This window comes from Gastrolobium bilobum, unplaced genomic scaffold, assembly GCF_033153095.1.
Source record: "Gastrolobium bilobum isolate Gb01-03AN ecotype WA unplaced genomic scaffold, APGP_CSIRO_Gbil_v1 utg21709, whole genome shotgun sequence".
NCBI lineage: Eukaryota > Viridiplantae > Streptophyta > Magnoliopsida > Fabales > Fabaceae > Gastrolobium > Gastrolobium bilobum.
Window position 1 is genome coordinate 72,557 of NW_026898833.1, and position 22,945 is coordinate 95,501.

Below are 22,945 nucleotides of genomic sequence, written 5' to 3' on the forward strand. Positions count from 1 at the left end.
AATCATATCCTCTCCGCATTAGTTATATTGCATCAACAAGAAAAAAAGAGAAAGAAAAAAGCACACAACTTTGATCATCTGAATGAACCAGGACTTGCTCTTTCCAAGAGAGTTAAGCACCGAATGATGAAAGATGTAACGGGGCGATTGTCTCTCGTTAGATTGTCTGTTAATTGTATAATGAAACACATAAAACCTGGTTTTTCTCCACTGATAGAAGCCTTTATCTTCAAATAGAAGGGTATGAAAAAAATCTAAACTTTTTTTTCTCCTTCAAAATTATTTGAGATTAAATAGTCAAATCTGTTGTCTAAGTGTCATGTCCCTATAATAAATAGATATCTCACTTGTGTGTAGTATTTTTGTGGAGTATTTATATATATATATATATATATATATATATATATATATATATATATAGGGGAAAGATATTGTGACAACCAAGTTGTGTTACTACCAAGTGACTACCAATCAATCTCACTGTTAGATCGATTATGTAACAAGTTGACTACCAAGTTGTGTTATTTACATAATTTATGTTGATCCAACGATTATATTTATTTCCATCTTTGTATGGTCATGATTCCCCATATTTAAAGTGAAAGCATTAAATATGGGAAATCATAACCATAAAAAGATGAAAATAAATATAAAGTATTAAATTTGGGGAATAATGACCATATAAAGATGGAAATAAATATAACCGTTGGATCAATATAATCAATCTAACGGTAAGATTGATTGGTAGTCACTTAGTAGTAACACAACTTGGTTGTCACAATATTCTTCCCCATATATATATATATATATATTTTATATATATATATATATATATATATGGGTTTAACATTTCTGCAGCCGCCGTAGATAACACTCTCTACAGCTGACACAGAAAAGTGAGCCCCACGACGTTTTAAAAAATAATAATAATAAGGATCCGTTGCCGTATCCTAGGATCCGCACACGGATCCTGGCTAGCTGTAGGTACAGCAGCTGCAGAATCATTTTGCCTATATATATATGGTTTTATGTTTTATTATGTTACATAACCTAACTCCATTTTTCTACACATACATCAAAGAGGCGCGGTCCATATTTTTTTTTCATCATTTCACTTTCTCTTTTTGTTGTGTGTGTAGGAAAATAAAGTTAGATTATGTAACATAACAAACATAAAACCCATATATATATATATATATATATATATATATATATATATAACTTTTTTTGTTTTTTTGCATAAGCCCTAGCATAATAGGTTGGTGTTTAGTGTGAAAAATTAAAACTTTTTATAGAAGTGATAAAGTAAGTTTCCAATTGCACATGCTAACTTGAAAGGTTCGAAATTGGCCCTAGCACCATTTGTCAAATTGTTCATTTTCCATTAGGTTAGATACTTGTGGTTTCCCTTCTGTATTCAGATTTGTCCATCCTTTCCACTGATTCATGCGGATTCTTCCCTCAACTATTTACCTTGTTCATATAGTCTAGGACTAGTTTCTGTAATATACTATTCCATCATTGATGAGAGATCTAAATGAGATGTTTACAATAAAAAATATTGCTGAGTTTTTAATGTCCGAAAGCATTGCAAATGCATGCAATTAAATTAGGAGCTCAACATGAACATTATTATGTAAAAAAAAAAATTCACTTGTTTGAGAACTTTTATAATATCCCTCACCATGAAATTTAATTAATTGCATGTAATTAGGCAATTAATCTTGTATTAGTGGGTTAAATTAGGTAAAATATCTAATTAAGTGAATTGGGGTCTCTTTTGAGGTAAAAAATGCAGTGAGTGAAAATTATGAGGTAAAAATAGATGTAGGCAAAAGTACCCAAGATATAAAAGTAAAAGTAGAGATATTTCTAGAAAAATATTTCAGACCTTTGGGTAAAGTTTGAAAGAGAACAAAGCTAACTAGATAGATGAGCTTATACCCGGTTGAGTTAACTTAACCATTATAAGTGACAAAACATAAAAGTTAATCCCATTTCATCTTCTCATTCGCATGGCTTCTTGAGAGACCAAACCCCATGGTTGTTAAGCTCCAAAACACAACTATCTTAATACTCAATGGAATCACTTGATGTTTGAAGCAAAGATGTTTGATTTTTCCTTGTGAGTGTAACCTATAATCCAAAATCTTAAGAAACCGTGTGGAAAGAAAGTCCCTTGATAAAGTGGTGACCCATTGTTGATTGGGTGTCTTGGAGTGGTCCATTGCTTGAAGTGAGGCTTGGAATCTCTTCCTTGGGTGATTGTAGGTGAGTTAGTGTTAAGAAATCCTAAGTTTCATTTGAGTTTTTTGGAAGATTAATTTCTATGTTTTCTATGAAAATGGGTCTTTGAATGAGGTAGTTAGAGCATGATTGAGGCTTAGGCCAAGTTGGAAAAAATATTTAGATGAAAATTTTAATGGGAAAAATGTATTTGGATGATCATTTTACTCATCTTCATCAAATTTCAAAAATTAGGCCTAGATAGTGTGAATTCTTGCATTTCAAGTAATGTGACTTGGATTGTTGGTATTGATTGTGTTCATGGTGCTTCTAGGTTGGAGGCAAGTGGACCTATCTTGATTGATCAAGTATTGGAGGAGCCAATGGAGCTTGATCTTGTCACTTGAGATATTTCAAGTGAAGGTGAGTTCATGACCATATGAGTGATGTATAGAGTTTCTTGTGTTGGTTGTGAATATATGTTAATATTTACATGGTTGTAATTGTATCTTGTCAATTTGGTGATTATTTGGCAAGCTATTGATTATTGCTTAGATAACAAACTTGTGGTTGTGGAACCTTGGTGCTTGGACTAAGCATTGGGTAGGAAGCGTTATAAGGTAAGCCTTCAGACCTTGAGAATTGATCCCTTTATTGTTCCACCAAGCCCGGAATGGGTAGTGGTTATTGATAGTGCATGTAAAGGCAAAATGTAATTTAATGCTTTGTTATATGTATGTGTATGCACTGAGTGTGGCATATGATGGTGTTTCCCTATGTTTGTATGTTGCATGACGACGCGTAATTCATGCTTGGTAGTTTAGCTGGCCAGTAGGACTATTTTGCATCTGAGTATCCTCAAAATAGCATGAGAGCTTCAGGGATGTCTCCTGGAGATGTTTTTATACACTGCATGGATATGTATTTATTGCATTATTTACGGTTGTTCATGATCTGTAATTTTTTAAAAATAATCATGAAAATGCAAAAAGTTATTTTGTCTTGTATGAGAGTGAGAAAAATTAGCAAACAAAAATATTGATGTCAAAATGTGAAAAGAATAAGTTGTACTTTACCATATATCAATTCCATTAACTTTTTACTTTTTGCAAGGTGGACAAAATATTCTCCCGAAAAGGTGTGTGTTCGATCTTAGAAGATCGAAAGATCCAACCTAAGGTTGGTATTTGTATCTTGGATTGGTGTATTCGTTGGAGTTTGTGGAAAAGACACCATAAGGGGAAATGAATCACTGTGCACAATAATACTGGTGTAACACTGAAGGCGTGACGTGTGTGCACAATAACAAGCAAGATCTGATAGGTGTAATTATAGATGACTTAATTTCTTACTTATAGATGGCTTACCAGATATGTGTATCACTGAAGGCGTGAGGTGTGTCCACTGAAGACATGACATGATTGATATTTATTAGGCAAGATTCTCTTCTTATATCTCTTAGTTGATTGCCCATTATGAGCTATTAAGATGTAGGCCCATAAATTAGATTCATAACAGTGCCCACAACTCTAGCAATCATGATAATAAGGCATGGAAAAAGCGGTGAATATTCTAAAAATGGACAAAACTGTTGCAAGGAGAGAAAAAAGGAAAATTACACAAAGGAAGAAAAAGACACACAATCAAGGAAGAAGGAGACACATGTTGATCAAATGGTGAAGGAAGAATGAAAATATTAAGCTGAAGACCCACTTTCTCATATCAATCTAAAAGGAAAGGAAGAAGAGTCTAGAAAAAAGCATTTTTTTCTCTGACCTTCCTCCCCTATACACAACTTCATCTTCTTTGTCTCCTTTCTACATCTTTTTGTTTCAGTTTCAACATTGTAGTTTTAAGAAACCAATAATTCTCTGTTTTATTTTTTTCTTTATACTTCTTGAATTCCAAACAATTTATAATAGAATTTTGAGTTAGAGGATCATTTTCTTTCTTCTTGGCCATGTCTGTAGACATGAGATAATTTCTTTTAGGAATGGATGAACTGTTTTAGTTACTGATCACTATTAATTGTAACTCTGTTTTTGATTTCAATGGAATTATGATGTTCTGTTATATTCTTCCTATATCTTAATGTAAATTAAGATAAACTGAGAAATAAACTTCCAGAAGGAATGGATTTCTGACTGCAGAATATTGGTAGGAGTTGCCTTAGGAATAAGGAACCCCAAGTTCCTCTCTAGGTTCTCCGCAATTCAAATTGAAAATGAAATCGCAAGGGAATGCGAGATTTTATATATAAAATAGCCTAAGTGCTTGAGGAATTAGTTTTGGCAATGAAAAGTAACCTTAACAATTCCATTGGATGATGTGATGAGCCAAGGTTATAACTGATTGATAGCGAACTAATGAATCCGTTCCTATTTTGCTTTACTGACATACCTTATTTTTACAATTTTTTGTTCTTATTCCGTTGACGTTTTTCAAGTTTTGAAAAAGGAGAAAAATTAAAGAAATATAAATTTTTCCTTCTTGCAACATTTAAATTACTGCACAACACATTTCCCACACAATGTTGTATTCTAATGAATTGTGTTTCGCCTACTAAAGGAAGGATTGAAATACGTAATGACGTGAGGAATAAAGGAAAGTGACCTGAACTTTTTGTCATAGTGAGAACATCATGTGATAGTAAGGAACAAGTAACTTTGAATGATTCATTTTCATTCTCTTTACATTCATTTATGCCTCTAGATTGGTCTTATGCAGTTTAGTAACTCAATGTAGCTATATTTTCTCTGAGGAAATGATATATTGGGATTTAATACTCCCGTTTATTATTTAGACGCATGTACTTGCGCAGGTGCAATCATCCTAGAGTTTTCTCTTAAGTGATCCACGCACCAACATATAACTCTTTTACAAGATGATGTTGTGGGAGCTAGTATTCCTAGTCTTCTAAGCATGGTTTTATATTAACTAAGTTGTACATAGTTGTTTGTTTTGTTTCTATTTGTATTTAAAAAAGCACACACATATACCAACTCTCGAATATTAGAGATTAAAAACATAAATGAGTTATAGTTTTTCCTTTCAAAAAATGAATCAATAATATTTAAAGATACAAAAAAAATGTGGGACAGTTAGATTACACAAATAGATATCTTTAATCCTTAGGTAGAAAATAATAATTCTACAAAAGATGAATCTTCTTTTTCTTTGTCAGATAAAATCTAAGAGAAACCTTTTGTTCAAACCTTTTATAACGATGAATCAACTTAGAAAGTATTTTACAAAATTGAGGGCTAAAAATAATTTTTATGTTTCATGCACAACTAACTCTAAGTATGTGGATATTATTGAAATGCGGCAAGGAAAACTCAAGCGGGAAAAACATTATCAATTAGTTAATCGCATGATTAATGAGCATTAACCTAATATTTTAATAAATTAAGTTCATCAATCCCTTCACTTGTATGATCATGAAATTTTCCTTTCAGCTTCTTCATTTCCCAATGTAAGTGACTTGCTTAGTTTTTTTTTTTTTTTTAATTTTTAAGCATTTTGTTTATAGCTATATTGTATATTTTAGTATCTATCTCTAAGAAGTTGTCTATAATTAAAAGTTGGGATAAGTTATTTTGACTAATTTTATTTTGCCTACCTTTGTCTACATCTTTCATTATCGTTCGATTACAATATAATCAAACGGTCCATATTTGGGAAATAAAATAAATCATTTTTCTCCTTTCTTTCTTCTCACTTCCTCCCACACCCTTTCTCTCTCCTCCCCTTTCTCTCTTCCTCTACGCTATACCTATTTTTTCCCCTTTATCGCTGATGTCTGCCGCCCAGGTGAACACGCAGGTGTAGCTATGAATTTTTTGTCCAAAATAACATATTAAAATCTGAATCCAATACACCCCTTAAATTAAAAGTAATCCTGGTCCACTTAAAAAATACAGAAACAAACAAGAATAAAGAAATATAAATAGCAAGAACTGATTACTTTTAAGTGGACCATGATTACTTTTAATTTAAAGGGTGTATTGGATTCAGATTTTAATAGTTTATTTTGGACAAAAAAATTCATAGCTAAACTTGTGCGTGATATCAGCGATAAAGGGGAAAAAATAGGTATAGCGTAGAGGAAGAGAGAAAGGGGAGGAGAGAGAAATGGTGTGGGAGGAAGTGAGGAGAAAGAAAGAGAAAAATAATTTATTTTATTTTGCAAATATAGACTGTTGGATTATATTGTAATCGAACGATAATGAAAATGGTAGGTCAAGGTAGACAAAATAAGAGTAGGCAAAATAAAGCAGCACTGACCTCCGTAGAGCTAGATTCAGTCAAATGGTTACCACGCTTAACACTTGGAATTTGAAGTGGGATGGAGATCTCGTTCACTCTTGAGTTTCAATGCTCAATGGCTCAGTGGCAGCCAGTTCAATGTCAGCTAGATTTCCACATCAAGCTCTAAGTCAAGCAGTCCAGCAGCTAAAACCGATATTACCGCATCAACAGAAATGAAAAAAGACTGACATCTGTAATATCCCATAAAAGTTATAAGAATGAACTTTTTCAATAAAAAGATACTTATTGTACTAATACACACGCAGGATGACAATTACAGGATAACTAGATAATTAGAAAGTTGATGTAATATTCAATAATAACTAAAAGGGTATTCTCTATAAAATAAATCCTTTTATATGTATGCATTGATAAAAGTATTTGTATATATAGTTTTTTTAAGGACCAGTTTATAACTTGGAGTTGGGCTTGAATTTGAACTTTAATGCCACCCAATCTATAGTACATATTTACTCTTCTAGGTACCCGATCGAAACATGTTATTTAAAACAGTAGTCATCAGGTGTGAAGTTCAATATTATAATTTAGAGTAAATACTTTTTTGTCCTTAACAAATTTTACTATGTCCGCTTTAGTCCCTAGTAAAAATATATATCTTTTTGGAATTTGTGAATGATCACGATGAGCCTTTTTATTTGCTAGTGACTTAAATATCGTGAAATTTACTGAAAACCAACAAAAATATTTACTCTATAATTTAAAAGTTTGATGCGAGTTTTTACTTAAGAGGCCCATATTGTATGGGCCTTAGTCTTATAATAAAAGTTGAAAAATGGGTATTAATCATGTTGGACTGAAACGTACTTAACTTTTCAAAGAAAAGAAAAGAAACGTACTTTATATAGGTCTTTTAGCTCTTATTTTGTCAACTTGAATTTTTTATTTTTTAAAACATAAGAGAATAGTTTTTTGTTTCATCATGTTAAAAATTAGAATTGAAAACAAAGAAAGAGACGTTTAATCTTGAGAAATGAGATTCAGTAACGGATATCTTTCATGGGTTGTATCGTCGCCACTCATAAGTCAACTTCATTATCGACCAATCACCAAAATTTTAGGCTCCATATCCAAATTCCGAAGCTTCTTGTTGTAACGGACTCAACCACTTCACCACTCTCCTTCAACGCATCACCCTCCACATTGCGCATTAAAGTTGACAACAAAACGTGCACTTTTATAGAAAAAACAGAAGAATAATATTTTTTTTTGTATGGAGGAGTGTTTTTTATTTTGTACACATATAAAAGAGTATGAAACATATATGAGCTTACATGAGAAGAAGAGGAGAAAAATAAAATAAAAAATAGACCTCACATATTTTTATATTTGTGTTGGTGATAATTTTTTTTCCTTTAATACGAGAAAAATCAATCCTTTTATTTTTAATAAGTAGTTCTATTTTTTTATATGTATTTTTACTTAATTTAAATATTTTTAATATGTAAAAATTTAATAAATGATTATAAAAAGATATTTATTTTTAATGACATTTTTATGTGTGCTAAATAATGATGTTTTAAGTATATAAAAAATCACGTAATATCAATATATCACTGAAAATTTATTAGTTTTATGATGTCAACATTGAAAAAGTTTACAAAAAGTTATTTGTTTTTTTGAAAGAAAAAAATATTTATCAATTTAAATGACATAAAATTATATCATTTAAAAAAAAAGCATAAATAAAAAATAAAAAAATTTATTTAAAATTTAAATTTAAAAAAAAAATCACCCACTTTATCCTTAGTTATTTTTATTTCTTATTTACAATAACAAACATCAAGCGCTTTTTAAAAGGGTATCTTGTTTTAATGGATTAGATAGCTTTCCTTATAAGCGAACAAAACGTTTTCCATCCGTAATAAAGACACCAACCTTTGTTTCCCCTGCTTCTGTTATCTACTTTTACACTTCTCTTTCTTCTTCAATTTATTTCTCACTCTATCTGTCTCTTTTAAATTGTGCATTATCTTCACCATTTTCCATCACTCCAAAACAAAATCTGCACCACAATTTCCCAGATCTGAAATATCCAGGAGAGAAAGATTGAAGCTTTGCTGTGTTCACGAGCAAGGGTGAGAGATGTGCTGTGGGGGCAGGGTGTGCATGTTATGCACGTGCTTGATTCTGGTGGTGATTGCGATCGGGTTGATGTTCGGGTTCGGAGTGTTCAAGCATGGGTTCCACAAGCTGAAGGACACCGTCAGTTATTGCGGTTCTTGCGGCGACGCCGGAGGAAGAAGGCCCTTCTTGGGTTACGCACCGCCGCCATTGTTCTAGTTTAGGAATCTCTTCGTATTCTCTTGTTCGATTCCGTTCTTGTTTATTTTTTTCTGGAGATTTGTTTGTTTTTAATGCTTTTTTTTAATAAATTATTTGTTAGAATTGGTCTCTGTAATTACCACTGTTTCTTGGGATTCATGAATATTTTCTAATCAGATGTCTTTGTTCCAATGCTAATTCTGTTTTATTTTTTAAATTTCTCCATCATCTTATTTTGTGTTTTTCTTTTCTTTTCTTCTTTTTTTTTTTTCCGGGGATTAACCTTGTGTAATTGAAATTTCATTTCATGAGACCGAAATTGTAGAAATTATCAAATCACTCAGTAAGCATGGTTAAGCAAAGATAAGAAGTTATTTATAATGTTTTCTCTTTGGGGGTGCATTTATTTGTTTGAATAAAAATGATAATAATAATGATTGCACTGATTTTGTACTTTCAACTTTTTTTAGGTCCAAGTGATCTCGCGAGGCTATGATACATCAAAAGGGCAAATGCCTATATTTGAATAACTTACAATTTCTTTCTTTTTACATAAATGCATAATCAAACTATCATATACCCTATTTTCTTTTGGGCGATTAAATATCATATGTCAGATTGAATCACAACGAATTCGTCCAAAGTGAGTACGCATAATTTTGTAAGATTATCGGAAACTAAATTTTTTTAAATTGTAAATTTTTGAATATTATCGTACACTGAATATAAAACTCATATTAAAAAAAAAAAAAGAGGTTATAGTTACTACTTTTTTTTTCTTACTACCAAATTTAAACTGTTGATTTCTGCCAATTTAATGGTTATAATTTATAATAAATTATAACCGTTAGATTGACAGAAATCAACGGTTTAGATTTGATAGTAACAAGTAGTAATAAAAAAAAGTAGTAACTACAACCTCTCCTTTTAAAAAATCGAGATTCCGGATAATTTTTTTTTTCCTCCGCCAAACGTCCCCTAAGAGATTCGTTAGACATGGATATGGATATTGATTGCACTACTCGAGGATGAGGAATTTCGATATAAATGGGGGAAAATGAGAAAGGGAATAATGGTTTTATTCTATTTTCTATATACTGATTTCATATTGAAAATGCTGACTCTTGGCAGTTGAGGATGGTTGCGCCAACAAAATGACCAAACACCGAAATGAAATGGATTACGTGGTAATGAGATTGAGATCTACTGAGCCGTGTTCATCATGTATTTAATTCGTGGGATGGGATGCGCACTCTTTGCGTAAAAGTGGGTTAAGCTTTTGATGGTTTCGTTACGGCATGTCCCCAAAAATTCTTTCTTTACTTGTTTGACATCCTTATAATCATTGAGTGAATCAGAATGTTTGGTCATTGAAATTGGTACTTGCATTGGTGCATAAACACAATTTAATGCAGCACCAATATCATATATTTGATAATATGGAATTAATTAATGGCGCATTTAAGTGTGTTATGATTGTTTTCTATGTAAAAATGTTTTTTTCTTAATATTATGAAGGCTATAATATTTTTTATTTTATTTTTGGAGTTACCCAACCCTAATTATCTCTTTGAGACGAGTTGGCTCCCTCCGGTATCCCTACGAGCTTCGACTCTTTGAGCCGGCTATGGGACTAATCCGGAGTGCGGGGGAACAATGATGGCTAAAGGTTCAGCCCCCTCCCCAAGAATGCATTCAGCGGGAATCGAACACATATCCAACCCCACTAACTTAGCGCCAAGTTACCAACTGAGCTGCACCCGTTAATTTCAGTCAATTTAACTGTTATAATTTATTTAAAATTAATAATAAATGTGATCCGATAAATCATAACCGTTGGATTGATAAAAAAAATTTTATTAAAAATTAATAATAAATATGACCCGATAAATCGTAACCGTTGTATTGATGAAATTTTTTATTAAAAATTAAAAATTAATAATAAATATGACTCGATAAATAATAACCGTTTGGATTGATACAAAAACTTTAAGTTATAAGTATAAAGCTCGTCCCAAGTGTTATTGTGTTGTAATTTGTAGGAAATAAAAGTCTATTATCAGAGTAATCTAGTGGATTTAGAAAATTTTATTTATGTACGCACATTTAGGGTTGAGATTCGGGGCTGCGCCCCCAAAAAATATTTAAAATATTTTAAATGTATTAAAAACAAAACAATGTAAATAAGTGGTCCCTTTAAAATTTTTGGATACTCAACTAATATTACGAGATCCAATTTAATCCTTTAGAAAAAAAATTGACTCAAGATCCCTTTGAAATTCAAAAGACTCGTTTTAGTCATTTTGAGAGACTAACAAGGTATCACAATTTCAACCAAATTGATCTATTTTGAAATTCAGAAGATCACAAAGTCAAGTTTTTTTCTTTGTGATTAAATTATACCATAATTTTTGTTGAGAACCTAAAAGATAATTTATTTATTTATTTTCAAAAATTTGTGTCTGCACTTGCACACACAGGCACAAGTGCAGGTCCGCCTCTGTTACACTGTACTGTGAATGAGGCAATTTTATATATTTTAACTATGAAATCATTTTAAAGGGACATTTCCACCTCTATAGTCAAAAGTAGATTCGTCTTTAGTCATTACTGATAATGTAGAAAATATAAAATATATATATACTTTTTAAAAAATTAGATAAAAAGGTATTGGTATATTCAGATGCATATGATTTCACGTAAATTTAGAGAGAAATGATATTGAACTGTTCAAACTTTAAAATTTTCTCATTATTTTTAATGGTTGTACGTAGTTTAGATTTCTGTGTAAGGAAAACAAGGGGCCACAAAAAGGCCGAAACAAAGGAAGAAAAAGACAACCCAACCCAAGAATAGGTAAATATTTCTGTAATAAAGTACTACAGGCCACAAAAACATTAAGCCCAACTCAAAATAGCCCAAGGTAGTGCATTGAACATAGTGCAGCTGAGCAAAAATATTTCTAAAACAATGGAACTATAGAAGCACTCTGTGCAACTAAAATAGCTACAAATCAGAGAAGACTAATTGTTCTTTTGGTCTGAAAGAAAAGAAAAGTAAAAAATGCAAAAAAAGAAGGGCCTCTGAAGCCTCTTGACTTTGAGCACTTATTTGCCTACCGCATTATCGGAAGAAAAGAGTACTTCACAAATATGTATATTGAAATCAAGAAACAAATCCATCTAAAAAAGGAATTATATCCATCAAAACAAATCCTGCATAGCAAATATTCAAACATCCTAATTTGTGCGTATGTTTAACACTATTCCTGTCCTTCTTTGAAGTTGGAAGATCTTCATTATTCTTTCCAGGCATCAAGAACTTCATTGAAGACTTCAGAAATCAATTCCCCGTCTGCACTCTGCAATAAGGCATGAAAATCATCCCAAATGTCAAGTATTTTACCAAATTTCACAAGATATTGCATACAGTTAATCTTCAGCTTGAATAAATCTTAAGTGCATTTGTTGTACCTAGATTCAGTGCATCCCACTAATAAGAATATTACATATCAGAGGAGAGAGAAAGAATTTGGTAGAAAGAAGAGAATTTTGAATGACATGTAATGTTTTCATTAATAAGATACACTGAATCTTGAGTGCAACAGTAGCACCAAACCGGATACGGAGTTGCAATTTGGAGCCTCTCTAGTACATTTTTTTTGTATGACATGTCTCTTTCAAGTCAGATGTATCATACTTGTTAGCTGGTAGGGCCACTCTATGAGTCAGAAATTCTACGTCTTTGATGGTCCCATAAAAATAATTTAGAAAGGCCACACAAGCTTCAATTGACATGTCTGAGATATTTATGATAGAGAGATTATTCTCCTTAAGATTATGGAAGAACATGTTGTGTATACAGGAGACCGGATTGCAAGAACTGCCCTATGTGCTCTTATATATGCTTCCATCACATGTATTGATTGTGATGTCTGTGTAAACACTTTCTGTTAGGTTTCGACCAAGACACTGAAGGGCTACTGAGTTCCTTCTTGCTGCGTAAATCCATTAGGTAAGACAGTGCAAGGTTCTCCTCCACCCTGTATTCAAATGAAAGAAAGTTGCAAATAAGGTAAATGAACTAGTAGCACTCATTTAGATGTATCACTAGACACTAATATGATTCTTCTTCGTGATAAAAGGATTATCCTTCAAGACAGAATTGAACAAAGGGATTAATGAATGTTACATATATTATTAAGGGCCGTTTGGATAAACTTTTAAAAAAAAGACTTTTTATGCATTGCTTATTGTAAAAGAACTTTTTCTAAAAGATGAAGTTATTTTAAGTTTGGATTTATGATCTGAAAATCACTTTTATATAAAAAAATTATTTGGATGTTAAAATAAAAAAAAACACTTTTTATATATAAAATTACAATAAAGGAGAGATAAAATAGCATGATCGTGAGATAAGGAGAGATAAAATAAGTATGACAAGATGAGGTTAAAATTGTATTTTAAAAATTCATATTATCTTTTAATTTCTGTTTTTTTCAAAAGCAACCAACTACTGGCTAAAAAAAAGCAGCATTTTAAATTTTATTTTAAAGAGTAAATACCCAAATTGGTCCCTGACAAAAAACTCGGTACCCATTTTAGTCCCTAACAAAAATAAATTAGTTGGACAGTCCCCAACAAAGACAAATAGGTCCCACATTAGTCATTCTGTTAATCCCAAACACATAGCGTCATTGACAGAGCTGATGTGTCACGTTAATGGGCATGGTCACTGCCACGTTGGAGGTGGAACAACGACGTCTGAAGCTCCATAAGTCACGTTGCTCATAATCCTTTGAAAAAACTCAATTGAACGTTAAGTTGTCCTTCCCTCTCAATTTCTTCAAAGGAACATCGTCGTATGGTTTAGGGTTCTTCTTAATCCAGAGAGAAGGGGATTGAATCGAAGATTGAACGTTTGAATTTGGGGATTATTGATTTAGGGTTTATCCTCAATTTGGTGTTTTATTTGAAACTTAGTGTTTAGGAGATGAATATTTCTTCTCGGAAAGGGAGCTCGAGCTCTTGTAGTTCATTTGGGTCCAGAAGTGAAAGAAGGATAGCTGCTCCATTGTGTAAATTTGGGAGGCACAGTGTTGGCGGGCAACCCATTTTTTGGCAGGGTTATAGCGGGACGGGCAGCTCGCTTTGCCATCTCTACTTTCAACAAAAGTAAACAAAAAGAAAGCGTATTTACTTTGTTCACCCAGTCTAGGGCTACTTTCGGTATTATACTATCTCACTCACATTGCAATTAGTGTGTTACAAAACAAAACAAAATATACATGAAAAAATATTTATCATTTTAAAGGACATGGAGTTGTGTCATTTCAAGTGAAAGATAGATACGAATTAATATTTTTTATTTAAAATTTAAATTAAAAAAATCACTCATTTTCTCACCCATAATTTTCATTACTTGTGTCTTTCTCTCCTTAAAATTAAAACGACGCAACTCTATATCTTTTAAAAGCATAAACATCAAATCCAATAAATATATAATTTTAGGTTGAATTGATTCTTTACATGGTATCAAAGTTTCAATGAACACAAGGTCGCCAGCACGAGTTCGATCCTTGCAAATGTAAAACCAATTTTTTTTTTGTATCTATACAATATCTACGCTTTAAGCCCAAATGCTCTTACGTTAAAGAGTTTATTAGAAAATAATATAATCAATTAAAAAGAATATCATCAATATCTTAAAATTTTGAGTTGATATAATTAATTATATAGAAACCTTATACTGCCAAAACTACAAATTTATTTAAAAAAAAACCCAAAGCTCAATGTAAAGCCTTTTATTACGGGCCAAAAATAATGCGATATGGGTCAAAGCCCAATGAGTTATTATTTATATATTTCTTTGTCAGTATATATATTTCTTGGGAGGGGCAGATACATTATCAAACAACCATCAACTCTTCCGCACACTTAAGCCTTTAGCTAAATTCTTTTAACAATTTATATTCCGTTAAGATACATAAAATGGGAATGTTGACTTCGCCATTAGGAAGGAACATAGATTAGGCAAAGTATGTTGATAGTGCGACTAATGTTGTAATTTACGGGCGATACTAACTTGGCTCAATAATAATGACTGACCAAGAGTTTATTAATAAACTAATCCAATTTAAACAGAATACAATTTCAACAGAAGGATAGATATTAGATAATACAATTTAAAAATAGGGATAGGTTATTCTGCCTACTCTTATTTTGCCTACCTCTCTCAACACCGTCCTACCTCTCTCAACACCGTTAGATTACAATCTCATCTAATGATAGAGACTTATGGTATAAAATCAACCCTTTTACCTCTTCCTCTCTCCCACTGCCCCTCACTCTTTCTCTCTCCTCCCCTTTTAGTAGGTTATTTTGCTTAACTCTCTCAACACCGTTAGATTACAATTTCATCCAATGATAGAGACTTACGGTATAAAATCAACCCTTTTACCCCTTCCTCTCTCCCACTGCCCCTCACCCTTTCTCTCTCCTCTCCTTTTCTCTTCCTCGCTGCGGCATCGGAATACTGAAACGATTTTGCAGTTTCTGTACACCAAAGCGATTCTAAAGGGCGTCAAACTTCACTAATTCAATCACCCTTTACTTGTAATTGACAATATGTTGCTAATTGAATTTTTATAAAATTTTATGTTATATACAAATTAAGGATCAGATTCATAGTTTCATCCCATATCATTGCTTTTTGTGAGGATATGAATTAATAGAACTTAACAATTATGAATAAATATATATTGATATATTTCATTTATGAATCACAAGAAAGGATTGTCCAATTTATCCACACAAAAAAGATCGTTCAAATCCAAATTTGAGGTTCCAAACCATTCTTAGCCATTCATAGCCCCAATCTAATTTATCGTTTTGCCTTTTGATTTTGAATCCGTCAATTACAAGTGTATCAAGAAGGATGATTGCAATTTTCAAAAAAGAAAGAAAGAAGGATGGTTGTTGCAGCGAGGAAGAGAAAAAGGGAGGGGAGAGAAAGGGTGAGGTGGGAGAGAGGAAGGGATAAAAGGGTTGATTTTATACCGTAAATCTCTATCATTGGATGAGATTGTAATCTAACGGTGTTGAGAGAGGTAGACAAAGGTAGGCAAAATATGAGTAGCAGAATAACCTATCCCTTATATAAATTGTCTTCCTCTTTTATTTTTAAATTCAAAGTTATATTTGGCAATCAGCCAATAATATGGGTTGGTTGTCATCATTTTTGGACCAACATAAATCTCTACATTAATGTATATGACACCGAAGCTGAACTTCAACAACGAAGCACAAAGATATATGACATACACATAGTGACCAACTTTTTTTTATTCAGCAAAGGGAAAGGACAAATGTATATGCATAATATGCTTGTTAATTGTTATAAATCAGTGAGTAGAAACCAATGGCCAGAAGAAAACAAGGGGTACATTACATGATCACTTGCATTCACGAATAGGATTTGTAATTCAAAGATATATGTATCTACTCAGCCAACATGACCTATATACATAAAATGACAGAAAATTAAGACATTTGTCAGGTGAATAATAATTGAACAGCATAAAGATACATGCACTTGCTTACGCATCATGACATATATACATAAAATAATGGGAAAAATGTTTATCCTTTTAAATGACACAACTTATATCCTTTCACTCTCACAAAGAGGTGAGACCCACACCTTTATTTTTTTGTCAACTCTCTCTCTCTCTTCCTTTATCTATCTCTTTCTCTCTCTTAAAATGACACAACTTTACATCTTTTAAAATGACACACACTTTATCCTAAAATAATATAAAAAACCGTAACATTGACAAAGTATCATATTTGAGAAGGTGTTTGAGCACCAATTAGCATAATTCATTCCATGTTGAATTTTGGTATTTGAGACTCAGCAGAAAGCCCACCTAAACTGGGCCTCACTATCCAACATGATTGATTGCTTGATTGCTTTTAATGAAACACGGCCTTTTTTCTTTCTTAGTGCTTAAGCATCCTATCTATGCAACATACATAGTTTGATATCATGGGACAACACTATGGTATAACTAATACACAGGCATAATCCAAGTCCTTAATCGAATTTACTATTTTCACATACATGCACCCTTTGACATAGTCTAAACCATGTAAAACTCGCAGCCTTAAAGAAGAAGTAATGAACAAAGTGATGGCTCTCTTGAAATCACTCTTTAGAACTTTCTCAAACTTTGCCGCTGACCAAAAGCATGTACATTCAAAATCTAGACATTGATGTGGCCTAACTTTAGCTCACCTATACCACCTTTTTTTCAATACCGAGAAAACACATTGTCCCCACTCCCACTAATCCTCAATCAAAAGAAAAGCTTCTTTTCTTCTTCACTTACATTGATCCATCACCCCATTTACAATAAATAAACATTTCAACTCATCTCTTCCTCTTCAATTTGCTTCACTAGAGCGAGACTTTTTCAGTAGTGTACCTATTCAAACATGCTAGCCATCACACTCCCACACTCAGACCAAACTAGTCCAACCTCTCTTGAACAACTTGGCATATCAAAACAACACAGGAATCAATATTCTCTGGAATTAGGAGCACCAATTTCTCTTACCAACAAGTCAAGCAAACCACCAACACTTGGGCAACCTCGACTTCAAAGGACCAAACCAATTATATGGTGTGCTGCAGTGCTGTGTTTAATATTCAGCCTTGGACTTATCTTCTTTGGAATTGTAACATTAATCTTATACCTTTCCATCAAACCACGAAACCCCATATTTGACATTCCCAATGCAAGCCTCAATGTTGTTTACTTTGACTCACCAGAGTACCTCAATGGTGAATTCACACTCCTTACAAATTTTTCTAACCCCAATAGGAAAATTGACGTGAGGTTTGAGTCCTTGTATATTGAGCTTTTCTTCTCAGACAGGCGCATATCATCACAGTCGATCAAGCCTTTTACTCAGAAGCCAAGAGAAACCAGGTTGCAACCAGTGAACTTCATATCAAGCTTGGTGTTTTTGCCTCAAGATGTTGGTGTGAAACTTCAAAGGCAGGTGCAGAGCAACAGGGTCAACTACAATGCAAGGGGAACATTTAAGGTGAGGTTTAATATGGGTCTTATCCATTTATCTTACTGGTTGCATAGCATATGCCAGATAGAGATGACTGGTCCTCCAACAGGTGTTCTAGTAGCCAAACAATGCATAACAAAGCGATGAAGAGGCAGAGTAGAGTTCTTTGTGATTTTTTTATTGCTTTCTAGTTTGTATTCTGTTCCTATTTATAGCCAATAGTAAAGACCAGTATGCAAAATAGTCATATGATTCATATGAGAAATGAAAAAGAGAAAGAAATGAAGATGGTTAGAAGATACCATTTGATTTTTTTATTTTATTTTATTTTTTAAATTTGGAGATGGATTGGAAACATAGGAGGAGGGTGTTGAAGCCCTTCAATTTCAATATGAGAAACATGTTGTGGATGGATTTTATTTTCAACTGCTAGTATCAATTTAGTAATTTCTTTTCCGGAATAGGCTGGTAACTACCAACAGGCTCGCTAAAGCAAGCATTGAATTATAGCCATTTTGATACTGTTTTCTTTTATTTTCTAAATTGTGCTGTATCAGCTGCACTAAGTGGAATATACCTTTTGACTGTGTAAAATTGTTAAAGCCAAAATATGAAAAGGGCTCTCAACAGATTGATCATTGACTTGGTATCAACTAGGATTTCAAAAGTATACATACATAATTATTGTGGTGCAAATCATGTCTCAATCCAGAATCTCCAAAGCGGACATTAGTTTAATCACATATAGATCGTTGAGGCCGATAAAGCATATTAGCAGAATATCCTTGTCCACCAAAACATTACTTTTTTTTGAGTTATCAAAATTTAATTTGCTAAGGAATTAATTATACGAATTCTTTGAAGCTAAGCAATCATTAATTTATAACAGGTGGACATAGTAACTCGGCGGTACAGTGATAAATTTCCGTTTGAGCATCATTCTTTCATTTTCTTTCTTTCCTTCTTTTGTTTATTTGCTTTCTTGTGTTTTTTTTTTTTTTTTAAATTCCATTTGTTCTTGCTGCTGCTAAAAGAATGTGCAACGGGAAAAAGTTTGAGAGCTTCTATTAAATGAACAAACATGATTGTCTATTTTCTTTTGTCCTGTGTTCAGTAATTTCACATTTTATAGTGCATATTTCTTTTTCTGATTATATACCAGACACCATCTAATAAAGTTATTCTTCTGAGTGGTACTCCGTTATCATTTGACATTACAATTAGCTCCAAAAATATAAGAGTAAATACTCGTTTTCGAACTCAACAGTTTTTAGTACCAAGCAAATAAAAAGGCTCATCGTGGTTCTTAAGAAATTCAAAATGAACACATTTTAATCCTTTTAGAGACTAATATGGATCTTTTTTGAATTTGTGAGGAATAACGATTTCAACTGAGCGAGTCCATTTTGAATTTCTTAGGGACCACAATGAGCCTTATTATTTGCTAGGGACTAAAGCGTGTATCGTGAAATTTGCTGAGGACCAAAAAAGATATTTACTCAAAATATAAACTGATATTTATAAAACAAGTACCAAAAAATAAGCATGTTAATCAGAAGCAAAAGCTTAAGCTGCATCATATATATGCTAAAAAGCACCCACCCCAAATCGATCCCCCAACTCCATTATGAAGCCTAATACTTGTAGCCCTTGACAAACAAACTTTCAGAAGCCAATCCACTCCCGCTTCCACCAAAATACTTCCCCAGAGTAGCCTCGGAATTGGCCTTGCATCTTGCCAGAAATGTCTCTTGAGCTTTTGCAACATTCTCTTTCTTCCCACCCCATATCTTGAGTGTGCTTTGCTGCAGTGCTCGCCCAAATGAGAATGAGAGAGTCCATGGCTTCAATATCTCCAGCTTGTTCATTGCATTGAGATTGAGTGTTGCTTGTTCTTCACTTTGTCCACCAGACAAAAACACAATCCCTGGTACCGCAGCTGGAACAGTTCTGCGAAGTGCTTGAACTGTGTACTCAGCAATCACCTCAGGTGGTACCTGCACACAGAAATAAAGTGTATTTTGTAAGTTAAAAACATGGCAAGATACTTCATACCCTCTTATTAATTCTATTAGATATGTGTGTGTAATATGGAAGCACTGGAGTGTTGCTAAGTGATAACTATGCTTCAGGTCCATTATTGGCTGCAATAGTTTTGAAAGTTTTGATGTTACCTTTGAGCTATCAGAGCCAGGGGTAACCATGTTGGGCTTGAGAAGAGTTCCTTCTAGAAGAACATGATGATCATTGAGTGCCTTGTAAACAGCTGCAAGCACAGTTTCAGTAACAGCAGCACATTTGATGATGTCATGAGCCCCATCAGTTAAAATCTCAGGCTCAACAATGGGGACAAGACCATTCTCCTGGCAAATGATGGCATAGCGTGCCAAGCCCTGAGCATTTTGTTGGATGGACAACTCAGAGGGTTCATTGGGGCCAATCTTGAGGACTGCACGCCACTTAGCAAAGCGTGCACCAGCTTTGTAGTATTGCTGGCATCGAGTTCCAAGAGAGTCAAAGCCTTGAGTGGTGGTTTCTCCATTTGTGCCAGCCAATTCAACAACACCCTTGTCAACTTTGATGCCTGGGATGACATTGTTCTCTTGGAGGACCTCAACAAAAGGCTTCCCATCAGAGGTTTTTTGGTAAAGAGTTTCCTCAAAGAGAATGACACCAGAGAGGTATTGAAGGGCATTTGGAGAGGTAAAGAGAAGCTCACGAAGGGCTTGGCGGTTAGCCTCAATGTTCTCAACATTAATGCTGGCTAGACGTTTACCAATGGTGCCAGTGCTCTCATCTGCTGCCAAGATGCCCTTGCCAGGTGTTGCTATGTACTTGGCATTCTTTATAAGCTCATCTGTAAAAAAATTAACATCCCATTTGGAAACCAAAGTCTTGGAAGACTCATGTTGAAGGAGCTTATTCTTAGACGTGAAACTTTATGATTTGGTATCTATGAATAACTAATGAGGTGAAGGAGCTTATTTTACTACTTGTTCTTGTATAAGTGTGTGTATTGTGGGTGAGATATGTGGAGATATATATAAGAGTGAGTAACCTTGTGAGAACAAGAGAAAGGAGAATGAGATTACCTGCATACTTTCCAACAAAGGCAGACATGGTTCAAGCTTTGAAAATGATATTGGATGGCGGGAAGCAGATAACACACGACAGCATGAAAACTGAGTTTAGCAAAGACCAAAGCTATATAGATAAACCTCAAAGGAATATACCCAGAGGTTCCACCCAACCCATGCAAAAGCAACACGTGTTTTGTGATTAGCCTAACGAAAGTTATCTCTCTTGGATAGAGCAACGAGTGATCCTTTTTCTTTCCAAGTAGTGGAAGCTCATCCTTTTTTAATAATAAATATTTCAGTCACCTCATAATAGATTAAAAAAAATGAAAAAAATGAAAATTTGTGGAAAGCACAGGCCCCATCATCCTCTTGAACTTGGTTCTCTTTGGTATCAAACCTTACATACAAAACTAAGATACCAACCTAAGGCTATTATAATTTATATGGATTGTTTGCAGAACTCAGCCTCAGCCACAATATTTATTGTTTTCATTTTGTATTTTTTCAGAATCAAGTTCCACCCTCAAGCTACATCTACATGCAATATATCTTCCTCAATTGTGAGTGTTATAGAAGAGAAACTTGTACACACAGCAACCTACGAGTCCAAAGATATTGTATAAATCGAAAAAAAAAGGATAACTTCATTTTCACTTAATATATGGTTTATCACTTAACTGTCTATGTTTTTAAATTTGTCAATTAAATGTATAATGCACGCGCGCGCACACATATATATATATATATAATATTTTTTAAATGTATTATATAAGTGTTTGATTCATGATAAAAAATAATTTATTTATTTTTATTTGAATTAAATCATTAGATGATACGTATTTAAATCTTGTGGTCTTATATTTTTATCGTAAAAATAAATTTAAGCCAAATATTATTTTATTTTATTTATTAATTTTATTTAATATTGTTATAATATTTTTAAAAATTTAAAATAAACAATTTATTTAACTAATACGTCATTAATTTATCTTGAACAATATTCTTAATTTTGAATATATTTTTTTACATGACTAAAAAAATTTAAGATGATGCTTAAAATAATTTCAAAATAAATAACTTTAATTTTTTTTGATTTTGTCATTAATATTTAATTTTATTACAATTTTATTTGATAATATCACAATTCTATAAAATAAAAGTTCGAAAAAATAAAAAACTTTATATTTATAAGAGCATAAGGTCTAAGTAATATATTTTTATTATCAAGATGAGTGTAAGTGAATGTTTGAGATCACATGAAGTTAAATCAATCCAATCCAGTCCTTTCAGTTTGATCATGTAATCATCCATTCGATTTGGATCTTTTTTCAAATCCAATCAGATCCAATCCAATTTTTTTGGGTTTGGATTGGATCGGTTTTCGGTTTTTTGAAAATTCTAAAATTTGTTTCATGATTATTGTGCAAATAACATCTTTCGTACATTTTTGTAAATTTATTTTTTTTAAAATACAAAAGCATCAATAAACGAAAATATTGTTTTTTTTTTGGACAATGAGATATGAAGCTCTGCACAGATAAAATTTTGTTGATGAGATATGACTAGTTTATTTTTTGGTTTAGTTAATGGGTTAATGAATCTTGGGTTTAGAAATTTTATCTGGAGTTTAGAAATTTTTGGGCTATGATTGGAAAAATGCCCAATAGATAAAGAGGATTAATATATTGGATCAGTTTGGATTAGATCGGCTTTCATCAACCAATCCGAAAACGATCCAATCTAATTAAAGTTTGTGATTTTTTTTTTGGTTTTCGGTTTATTCAATTTTCGATTCGATCACCGCAGTTTGAATCGATTTGGGTATGTTGATGAACACTCCTAACAATGGGTACGAATGATCAGTTTGAAACCACACGTGATTAAGTAATACATCATTAAATCATAAGAGGTGAAAATAAAGTTTTCCCAAAAATTAAATAACTAAATGTATATTCATTTCTA

The 22,945-nt window shown here is 32.7% G+C and overlaps 3 protein-coding genes and 1 pseudogene across 3 annotated transcripts; 2 read left to right on the top strand and 2 right to left on the bottom strand.

The window, feature by feature from the left end:
- The first annotated feature begins 8,515 nt into the window (after positions 1–8,515).
- On the top strand, positions 8,516–8,989 carry LOC133284607 (uncharacterized). The gene has a single exon (XM_061481667.1). The coding sequence runs from the start codon at positions 8,641–8,643 to the stop codon at positions 8,836–8,838; it is 198 nt and encodes a 65-aa protein (XP_061337651.1). The 5' UTR covers positions 8,516–8,640; the 3' UTR covers positions 8,839–8,989.
- Positions 8,990–12,118: 3,129 nt separating this feature from the next.
- On the bottom strand, positions 12,119–13,977 carry LOC133284564 (BTB/POZ domain-containing protein At1g55760-like; annotated as a pseudogene).
- A 3,317-nt stretch (positions 13,978–17,294) lies between these two features.
- Positions 17,295–18,085, top strand: LOC133284603 (uncharacterized protein At1g08160-like). Its single transcript, XM_061481663.1, has one exon. The coding sequence runs from the start codon at positions 17,316–17,318 to the stop codon at positions 18,048–18,050; it is 735 nt and encodes a 244-aa protein (XP_061337647.1). The 5' UTR covers positions 17,295–17,315; the 3' UTR covers positions 18,051–18,085.
- Positions 18,086–19,428: 1,343 nt separating this feature from the next.
- LOC133284597 (fructose-bisphosphate aldolase, cytoplasmic isozyme 1) lies at positions 19,429–21,084 on the bottom strand. Its single transcript, XM_061481657.1, has 3 exons — positions 20,996–21,084; positions 20,078–20,760; positions 19,429–19,900 (listed from the first exon to the last, which is right to left on the bottom strand). The coding sequence occupies exons 1-3, from the start codon at positions 21,021–21,023 to the stop codon at positions 19,538–19,540; spliced, it is 1,074 nt and encodes a 357-aa protein (XP_061337641.1). The 5' UTR covers positions 21,024–21,084; the 3' UTR covers positions 19,429–19,537.
- Positions 21,085–22,945: the final 1,861 nt, after the last annotated feature.

What these genes read in the sequence shown, in the direction of transcription:
- LOC133284597 (XM_061481657.1), bottom strand. Translation starts at nt 21,023, where the DNA reads ATGTCTGCCTTTGTTGGAAAGTATGCAG. An exon ending in CTTTGTTGGAAAGTATGCAG is followed by an intron (nt 20,761 to 20,995) that starts GTAATCTCATTC and finishes ATTTTTTTACAG; the next exon opens with ATGAGCTTATAAAGAATGCC. An exon ending in CTGGCTCTGATAGCTCAAAG is followed by an intron (nt 19,901 to 20,077) that starts GTAACATCAAAA and finishes TTCTGTGTGCAG; the next exon opens with GTACCACCTGAGGTGATTGC.
- LOC133284603 (XM_061481663.1), top strand. Translation starts at nt 17,316, where the DNA reads ATGCTAGCCATCACACTCCCACACTCAGACCAAACTAGTCCAACCTCT.
- LOC133284607 (XM_061481667.1), top strand. Translation starts at nt 8,641, where the DNA reads ATGTGCTGTGGGGGCAGGGTGTGCATGTTATGCACGTGCTTGATTCTG.